Source organism: Diuraphis noxia, unplaced genomic scaffold (assembly GCF_037042655.1).
Source record: "Diuraphis noxia isolate RWA-SAM2 unplaced genomic scaffold, SU_Dnox_SAM2 contig0003, whole genome shotgun sequence".
Lineage (NCBI taxonomy): Eukaryota > Metazoa > Arthropoda > Insecta > Hemiptera > Aphididae > Diuraphis > Diuraphis noxia.
The window spans coordinates 3,486,935-3,497,744 of NW_028301713.1; the positions used below are offsets into that span (position 1 = coordinate 3,486,935).

At 28.7% G+C, this 10,810-nt stretch overlaps 1 protein-coding gene across 1 annotated transcript; it reads right to left on the reverse strand.

The window, feature by feature from the left end:
* Positions 1–584: 584 nt before the first annotated feature.
* Positions 585–7,085, reverse strand: LOC149056545 (uncharacterized). Its single transcript, XM_089222310.1, has 3 exons — positions 6,104–7,085; positions 2,279–3,663; positions 585–2,119 (listed from the first exon to the last, which is right to left on the reverse strand). The coding sequence occupies exons 1-3, from the start codon at positions 6,940–6,942 to the stop codon at positions 585–587; spliced, it is 3,759 nt and encodes a 1,252-aa protein (XP_089078436.1). The 5' UTR covers positions 6,943–7,085.
* Between the last annotated feature and the right edge of the window lie 3,725 nt (positions 7,086–10,810).

The following is a 10,810-nucleotide window of genomic DNA, read 5'->3' on the forward strand; positions in this document are numbered from 1 at the left end:
GAGTCATTATAGATGTCATATTCTTGTGAAAATTAAATAGAATAAAATAAAATATGAATGCCTTACATTTCCTCAAAATTAATTGAGTGGAATTATTGTAAACGCTTTAATGAACTCTTTTATGTAAGTCGCTCAAAGTTGGACAAATCAATTTTTAATTAGTCAAAAACTATACAAAAATAATTTTAACTATAAATATAAGTTTTATAAAAAGATAATTACTGTCATAATGTAAAATTGATGTACATAGATAATTTTACTATTTTTTTTTTATAAATTTAAAGTTTTATCCAACTTAAGTCGTTATCTATTTAAAATAAAAAATAGTTTTAACAATTATATTGACGCTGTTATTTCCTCAAAACTTATTGAGTGGAATTTAAAAACATGAGTCGTTACTATAACATAATTTTTTGAACAAATTTTGATGCTCATATTTCCTCAATATTAATTGAGTGGAATTTAAAAATAAAAGAGTCATCACTTTAAATATGATATTTAATAATTAATAAAATACACTAAATTAATGTAAAAACGTGTGGACAGTATAACACAGATATTAATGATGTGTATAAGAAATTATTTTAGATAGTTGGACATTGATTTAAGCACAGTCCACAAACCCAATCTGAGTTTTCAAATTCTTTTTGCTCAATTTCTGGTAAACAAGAGATATGTAGCCATCTAGTACAAGACCCACACTGAACCATTGTACTATCAACTTCACAATTATAATTTTGTCTAAAACTACCTTCATCTTTCCCACAAATTAAGCATATGTTCTTCATACACTTTGAACTTGATAGTATCAAGTCCTGTAAGTTTGAGCGATAACTGCTTGGATTGAAAACATTTATTATTCTTTTATTACTCATTAATTGATTTGCAAAGTACAACATAAATATACCACAGTTAAACCCATCATCTTGATATGGTATTTGGACAAACATATCTTTCCATTTTTTGATATCACCTACATTTTGCTTTGGTTTCCATATTTTAGGCACACCACATAAAACATTCAGAACTCTGTCCTTCCAGTAATTTCTCTTCTCAATATTTTTATGCACGCTTTCTATAGAATTGAAATAACTCACTGTTTTTTTAAAAAAATCTATATAGATCAAAGTCCAATGGTCTTTTTCCAGCAAAGGTATTAATAACCTTGATGAATCAATCCATTCAGGTCTGCTAGCTGTAGAATCTTCAACACTTCTACCTAGATTGAACATATAGTAAGATTGCTCTGGGCTCACACAGCCTAACTGCTGTTTCTTCTTAGTGATCCAAGACCTTGAATTCCTCTTCAAAAATATCTGTAACAAACACCATATTTCTTTATTATGTAACCAAAGCATACTAGTATCACCTTTAGTGTTTAAACTCAAAAAATCTAAAGAAGATATTTCTATCTCTTCGTTTTCAAAAGAAATTTGCGATACCACATATTTGTCAACTCCACGATAAGACTCCATGTAATACATTGGATCTTTCACCAATTTGTTTGTACGGTATAAGTTATAATTTCCTGTTGGAGACTTATCAGTGGACGATTCCCATACAACTGTGTGCCCGTAAGTGTCTGATGGAATTTGGGTAATCGAAGCGACAGGTATAGTATTAACAACAGTTTTACTCATATTCTCAATAATTTTTGGACTCGTACTATTTTCTCTTGTCAATACACAATCGTGATCACTAATGTTACTGACGGTATCGAATTGCTCACCTATATCCACACTGCCAACAAATGGTTGATCTGTTTGTCTGCAAACAGTGAGATGATCATTGATAAACTCATCATCATTTGAATGTAATACAACGTCCTGTTGTAGTGTCTTATCTTGGCACTGTATATTTAATGGCAAACAATTTTTTATGTTTTCTCCATAACTTTTGCCTAAAATTTTATTATTATTTCTCAAGAATGCTGGACGTTTTCCTTTCTTTCTCCATGTTTCTGGAGTATTTAAATGCAGGTTGTCTTCATCACGATCAGCTTTTTTATTTATGGCACATATGTGTTTAGGTATTTGTAATTCAATCTGTCTAAAGCATTGAGCTTCATATTGAGTTATCTTTTCAATAAATCTACCACATTTCATTCTCCTTTGTCCTGCTAAAATATGATTTTTCACTAAATTAAACCAACTTTCTACTGATGCATTACTCTGGCGTTCTTCCAGATTAATAAGATTAGTCATGACTTTTGTCCACAGAGGTATGTATGGCACATTTTCAATAAGGAAATGTAACAAATACTCTTCTGAATACATACTATTGGCATCTAGATGATCATGTTCGTGTGAGGGAATATTTACAATTTCTTTCACACTGTCATATATTTGTTTAAAATCATGATAAAACGCAGATTTCTTTCGTTCGGCATAATAAAAAGTGTCAGTAGTTTTACCACAAGAATAATTGTGATCGTCATCAAACTTTTCAATTTCAGTTTCCACTAATCCATGGTTTGTTCGCAGGTATGATTTCATTTCCATACTTGCTGTTTTACACATTTCCGTTGACTTGTCTGACAAGATCATAGTCGACAGCAACTTAAACCAATGTTTGATTTCTTCATAATTGTTCATTTCAAACACTAACCCAACACATCTGGCTATATAAAATGCTGTTTTTTCATCATCTGGATAATAGTGTTTAACATGGTTCAGAATATTTTTAACATAATGGTTTGTACAAGAAGTAATAACTACTGTGCTATAAGACAATGTTTCTCTTCCAGTTATTATTTGATGGCACATATCCAGGTATTCAAATATTGTTTCTTTACCATTCCATGCTTTAGAAATACCATGCATAAAAGCCCAACTGAAATCAGTTACAACATTTTTGAAAGGCGGCCAGATACTTGGATCTTTTGCAATTACTAGATCTTTGAAACATTTCAACCATTTTGTAACCGTTTCTCTATCATGTGTTGCACTGACCATATCAGTTATTGGGCATACAGTTTCAATTTTACCTATACGCACTACACAAGCATAATAATAAATAGTTTGTTTTGTTGAGCTCTGAGGGGGCCTAACAACTGATCCTGTTGAATCCACATGAATAGTTGTTAACACACCTTGTTTAAATAAATTTTGAACTATTGCCAACTGCTGTTGGCTTGCCCATGTTACATTGAATGGCTCTTCTATACTTTCGGGAACTTTCATATTCAACCAGGGATGTTCTTTGGCCATTAAGACTACATCAAAGTGATCATTTCGGTTGAAATCCCCTTTCAACTGTTGTTCACTGTTAAGTTTCCTTAACATCGAAGGAGATTTAATTGTTTGCAAATTTCCACATTCCATTAATTTAATAGGTGAAACTGATAATACACATTCCTGTCTATACTTAAAAGCACTTTTCTCTTTAATTTTTTCTGCAATAATTTTTCGCTCAGCTCCCCTAATTTGAGAGGTGTATCGAGCATCTGGCTTATGATTGAAGTTTTTACTCGTACTGTAAACCTCGACAATTGCTTCTTCACCAGTAGGCAAAATGTATAGCTTGAACTTCTTACAGTCACTATGTTTACAATACATCTTCAGCTTCATTGATTTTTCAGTCTTAACATATTCCAGCTTTTTAATATACAATATACAAGTGTTATTCACTTCTTGAAGATGTTTCCTGATAACTCCAGGATACCTGAAATATAACAATAAAACATTAGTATAGTTTCTGAGTGAAGGCTAATAATTGTACATTACATTACACTAAAATAAAAATCAATTATTTTTTTAGTTTACTATTGATAAATTATATTTACATATCTACTTGAATTATGTACAATTTTCCAAAGGTGGGCATTAACTATGTAAAAAGTTAAAGTTAAGTTAAAACGTCAACATGTGTCCCAATGTTTAACTTGGGAAAAAATATTATCTTTTAGTTTTACCTTCATAACTCAATTAATTAATGTGATGCAAATATTCTGTTGTTATCTTAACAATATTTAAAATCACTTTGGTAGTGATGCAGCATCAAATATGATACGTAAGTATTAATTTTTTTAATTCATCTTATGTCTAGTATCTGTCTTTTTTAAAAAGTCCAAAAACTTACACTAATACTCATTGAATGAGACGTTTTATATAAAAATTTGTAATAAAAAATATGTTCAGACACGTGTTAAATTTACTACTCCATATTATAAATTATTATAATCGTGCACACATTTCTGTACATAGCGATTTACTTATTGGGCCACTATTATTCATCCATGGTCAAAGTTATAATTAGGATACATTTAAACAAGTCCATTCTATCTAAACAACACTAACCTTTTACAATTTAGTCTAAATAGTACCTACAGTTATATTTTTAATTTTGTACAGATGGGCAAATGTCTGAGAAAAATTAGTGAAAATTTTAAGAACAAGAATGTAATTATTATGTTTATATGATAATATGTTAATATATACTCACTAGGTACAAAGTATATTTGTTAAATTCAGAAAATTGTCTAAAATTTTTTTTAAATTTTGATTAGTGTCCCAAGTTGGTTTAAGTAAATTATAAAATAAGAAAAACATGAATGCCCCATGTTGTCAATATTCGGTACAACATGAGGCAAGCAGAAAAAAAAAATAAAAAAAAAATAGAAGGAATAATATTGTTATGCTTCAAATGCAACAAAAAAGAATAAATCAAACCTTAACTAAAAAAAAATGATTTATTGAAAATACCTCTAGATTAATTAATCTTAAATTATTTACAATAGAATTTCAAACTGCCCAAAGTTAGTTGACTAGTTATTTAACTTTGCTCAGTTTATTTAAAAATAATCCATCATGTTATATTTTTTTAAATTTTTGTTGTTAAGGTGTTATACTTGAAATATTAATACTAAAATAAAAATAATCCAATACTATAATATTATACAAACATTTTTGTTATTTTTTTGAAAAAATAATCGTATTAATGGATATATTTAATTAGATTAGATAGGCATAATAGTATATGGATTTAAATTTCTATTTGATAAAACAAATTTCTATTTATTAAATTATTAATAAGGGTGTGTTGGTATAATTTAATATTTAATAAACATGTAAAGTAAAATAGGTATTTACACTGTACATTACATCAAAAGTTCAATAAAATTGTTTATTATAATTTTGGAAATTAGAAATAACGTTGTCACTCTTTATGCAATCAACATACTAGGCAATTAAAAAATGGAGATTAACTTTTTTTAAACTGAGTTAAGTTAATATTTTTTTCCATATTAACTTTTAACTTATCGAATTAAATTAATAATTTATTAACTGTTAACTTTTAACTTATCGATATTGTGTCCTCTTAACTTAACTTGAGTTAATTATTTTCATTAACTTGCCCCCCTCTGCAATTTTCATGTTTGTATTCTATAATCTCTCTAATAATTATAAGTAATTCATGCGAACAAGAAATTTCAGTTTATACTGTCAAAATAATTTGGTGTTTGATAAATGGTTTATGATTATACCTTTTTAATAATATTTTATGAAGGTATACTATGAATACTTAAGTGGACATTACACCGACACATTTGTTGTCTCCATCTTACAAGTGCCTAACATCTGTTAGTTTAAAAATTAGAGTAAATTGATGTCTGGTAAAATTTAAAGGTAAGATTATTAGGTACCTAGAACATCTCATAGACTTTTTGTTGTTTTTTAATTTTAAATCGAGTTATGAGTATTTTAAAATTGTATATTGTTTGTACATCTTCAAATAATTATACTCGCTTTAAAATTAAAATATAATGAAATCCCTATGAGACACCCTAGATGATAATATTACTTTTAAATTGTATAAGAGGTCAATTCAATCTAGTTTTTAAACTAACAGAACTAAACGTTATCTGTTGAGCGTACAATTTGCTAGTTAGGCACTTGTAAGATGGAGACAATAATAATAGAAAATAAAAGCTAACAATATCTATATAAATTATTTTTGTGATGATTTAATTTAACTATTGTTAATAAAATGTTCAACTTTGTAAGACAAATTAATAGAGTAATAAATCAAACAAATTAAATACAGTATAAGTAGTTCTATATATATAAATATATTAAGCAAATTTAAATAAGTTTATGTATACCTTTTTATATTTAGTTTTCCGTCTTCAAATATATGATTCCATTCATCTTTTGGAATTATAAAGTCCCCTTCTTTGAAGTTACATTCATAATATTCTCCTTTAATGTTTAAAGGAGACACATTCTTAGAACCTCGTGGTAAAAGCTCCCCAGGGCTTTTATTAAAATGTCTATCATTTAAACGTTTTAACGGACTCTTTATCGGACTAATAAATTTGTCTCTCGTTTTACCAGTGTTTCTGAGTAAATCAATTGAACTATTACATTCAAACAATGAACTTCCTGTTATATTATCACAAAATAATTTTCTTCTAGGAGTTCCTGTAACATTTCTTTGAGTAGGAGTCACAAACACAAAATTTGACTCTTTAGGACTTTGTTCCAACAATACAGTATCATTAGAAGTGTCCAACATATTCTCTAAACTGGACGAATAAATAGATACAACTTCCATAATGTCCTCGTTTCTCTGTATCAACCTAAAATTGTATAAAGTTTCATCAACAACAGATAACTGTTCTTCATTAGAACCACACATTACCTTTTTCTTAGGAGCATTTTCATCTGTAATTAAATTTTCAACCTGTGATATTTTCCCCTTAATATCATTGTTAAAATCGTGTGTTAATAGTTGATCATTAACACATTCTATAATGTCAACAGCTTCATTTCGTTTTGTAGGAGTGATAAATTCATCAACAATCAACTCCTCGAGATTTGGTGTCAAAAATAAAGATCCATGTTCAGGCATCTCATGTATTGTTAAACTTCTTTCCATTAACCTAGGACTAGACAAAAAATTATCACCAACAGATAACTGTCCTATATTTTCATATAACATTACCTTTTCATTTGGAGTTTTTACCTTTTTACTGTCAAGTTTAAAATTACTTTATTATGATTTTTTAATGCTTCTACTTTCCATTTAGCAGTATTCCATTTTATTCCCAATCTCTTACAAATTTCAATTACAATTGCAGAGTCTATGCTCTTCACTTCAAATTGTAGCTCATTCAGTACTGCCCTCACTTTATTTGTGAAATTCTTTTTTTCTGGTTCTAACTGATTGTATAATTCCAGTAAATTATTCCTCCCGTCTACCAATATCTGAAATAAAATATAAATTATTGGTTAAATACAATATATCATGGTGGACATGGGACATATTTAGTTTTGTTGCTTAATAGTACTCACATAGGTATTATACTCAGTTATATAAGCGTGCGCAAACTTATGTAGCTGCGATTGTTTGACCACCTAACTCATTAATCCATTCAAACCCATGCACTTTATGATAATATTTTATGAAATGCACATTTTGCGATTTTGCAAAGCTGAGCTATTTACTCAATAATTTAAAATTTAAACTATAGTTTTAGTTACTCTTATTGTTATTATTAAGCTTTTTTTTTATTTTAATGGAAGGGAAAGTCTGAATTCACATATTTCACCTTCAGATTACTCTTAAGAGTACTCCATAACAATGCATTTCTTTGTCTCTCTGTCATAACAACTCTATTATGTTTAACTTTAGAGAATTATCCTTTTACCAAATTCAGAAGTATGAATATTATCTAGTGAAGTAGTGTAGCGAGGTATTAGGCTTCAGTCACTAATGTGGTCTAAGGTAAAGCATCGGCCAGTGTCATTAATTCCCGAATGACTGAACACCCTGGTTTTTAGAGACAAAACCTCACTACATAAAAACGTGTTCTTACTACATGTTTGTACCCTCCCCCGCAGTAATACTGCTACGGATTTAGTTTAGTCTGTGTTGCGCCGTTTCTCGTGAGTCAGACAGAGATTCTACAAATGGTGCTCTAAAATCATTTTAACAGCAAAGCAGTGAAATTAGTATATAATAATGGAGCGTGGATTTCTGTGCAATTGAATACCTATTTTTTAATTTTCACATTTTTGGATGTTTGTCAGTAATATTTACGAATTATAAAAGTTTGAAATTGATGGCGAAATGTTTTTTTTCATATTTCAGCATATTTATTAGTATTAAATATTTCTGCATATTTTTACGTAATTCAAAATTTATTATTGAATCAAACATATTATCTTAAAAAACGGTATAATATAATATTTGGTTAAGTGGAAAAATCAAAAATAAATTGTTTAGGCACTAAATAGTAATTTAAAAACGAATAAGATAACTACTTAATCAATGATAATAATAATTGTATGTCTATAATCTTAGTCACTCTTGCTAAAATATATTATTTTATAATATTTAAGTATACCTATAGGCTATAGTATAATAAGTATTAATATTAAATAGTACAAATTTGTAATGTTCATAAATTCAATTTTCTTGCATAATTGTTTCATATTTTTACGATGTTGACTGCATATATTATATGAAATGTGTTGATACTTTTTAGTGTATAAGAATCCAAGCTCTAAATTAATCTAATACTTTGAAAAGATTATTCATCTCGTACAATATTATGACAACGGGGCTCAAAAATCTGTAAATACCTATATTAGCTGCCCATTGACTTATTAATACTACAATAACTAATAACGTCGTAAACTCGTAACTTATAGTCCGACTTTCATATTTCCATACATGGGTATATTCCGTATATGGAGTCGGGAATGATGGCGTATGGAATACTTTTCTCTCTCTTACCCACATAAATCCTATGGCAAATTTACCGGAACTAAAATATAAAATTAGACGAAATACCGCGAGGAATTTACCGACAATATACAGACATCCCTAGTGACACACTCTAACACTATTATAATTTATAACTTTTCATTGTTTGAAATAGTCAATAGATAATGACCAAAATTATCACAATTTATTATTATTATTATACATAAAGATTATTGTCTTATAACAAAAAAATTCATATTCAAATACATTTTTTTTAAATATGTTTGGGAAAATGTTCTTGATTCTTATTACTATGTATTATGATTTTTATTGGTTATAAACTTTTGCAACTTGTCTAAAACAATATTTTATTTTATCTGTAATTGAATTTTGGAGTTTTTAAACTACAAATTGTATAAATAGTAAAAATACGAATATCTAATCCAAGATCAAACATAATTTATTTTGAGACATGCTTTCCAAAATGTAGCTTCCAGTTCCCACCATAAGAAACCCAACATTGAAGCATGTCAATATCATAATAATCTATACATATAAAATCCAAATACCACTCACTGATCGCTGTAACTCAAAAACTACGCAACGTACGAACTTGAAATATGGAATAGAGGTTCTTCTCATATTTTCACCACGCAATAGGAAAGAATTTTCAAAACTGTTGCATTTTAGTGGAATAATTAACAATTATAATTATTCATCGCCAATACGTATTGTGCTGCACGGCACGGGCTCATCAGGGCCCGTGCGTTTCCAGCTACCTGCAACCTATCCTTTTTGTCCGAAGGTGAACAATAGGAATTGTTCCGAGAAGTTTATCGATAAAAATAATCTCATGCATCGCGCGCACACCAATATAATATACTTAATATACCCATAGAATATTATACGAGTATTATATGCATAATAATTAATAATCGTTGAAAGATAAAATGTACACTGATACACAAACCAATACACATACAAATTAATAAAGAAGAAAAAATGTTCATACTTCATTTGATTGCTTTCATCCCTGAAACTATTTAACTGATTTTAAAATTTCCATAGGCTATATTATTATATTGATAAGTTACCCTTAATTTTATTATGTAAATTTGAGATTTTTTTAGAAATAATAATAATATTAAATATATTTTTTTACAATTTAGTATGGAAGAATAAGAAATAAACAAATTTGTTATTAGGCAGCAATTTTAAAAATTGTTTCACTTATACAAAGCTTAAAATCCGATAAAATAACATTACTGAATATATTTTTAGTCCTGTCTCCTGTATTTTAAATGACTGTGTTAAAATTCTTTAATGTAGATTAAGATAGGGTAAATCCATGGAAACTTTTGAATATGACTTTTTTTTGTTTTTCAATCCGGAGATTGGTTTTTAACAAATGTTTCACAATAAATGACTTCTCCATTTTTCTCTATCGTTCGCCATATTTTTAAGCTCCCTGTAGGAAGTGACTCCTGCATCCTGCATTATTTGACTAATGTATTTCGTCCTAGGTCTTCCTCTTGATCTTGTACCCTCTATCATACCTTCGATTATTATACTATGCAGTTCGTCACCATGCCTCAACGTGTGTCCTATCATCTGCCATCTCCTTTTCTTTATGGTGTCTATCAGTGTTCGTTTTTCCTCTATTGTTCTCAGGATATCTTCATTTGATCTTCTATCAGTCCAACTTATTCTCTGCATTTTCCTCCAACACCACATCTCGAGAGCTTCTAACATATCTTTTTCTTTCTTATTAATTGTCCAGGTCTCACTTCCATATAATGCCACACTCCAGACATATGTTTTTATGAGCCGTTTCTTCGTTGCTATGTTCATATTTTTTGATGTTAGTATTTTTCTCTTTTTAAGGAATGTGTTCTTTGCTTGACCTATCCTGCTTCTGATTTCTTTAATTGATTTCCCGTCGTCTGTTATAATGCTGCCCAAGTATTTGAAATGGTCTACCTGGATAATTTCTTTGTTTTCTAATGTTATATTTATAGATGGTACGTTTTTCTTGTAGCATACTAAGGTTTTGGTCTTAGCTGAATTTATTTTCAGACTATATTCTTTAAACGTAAAA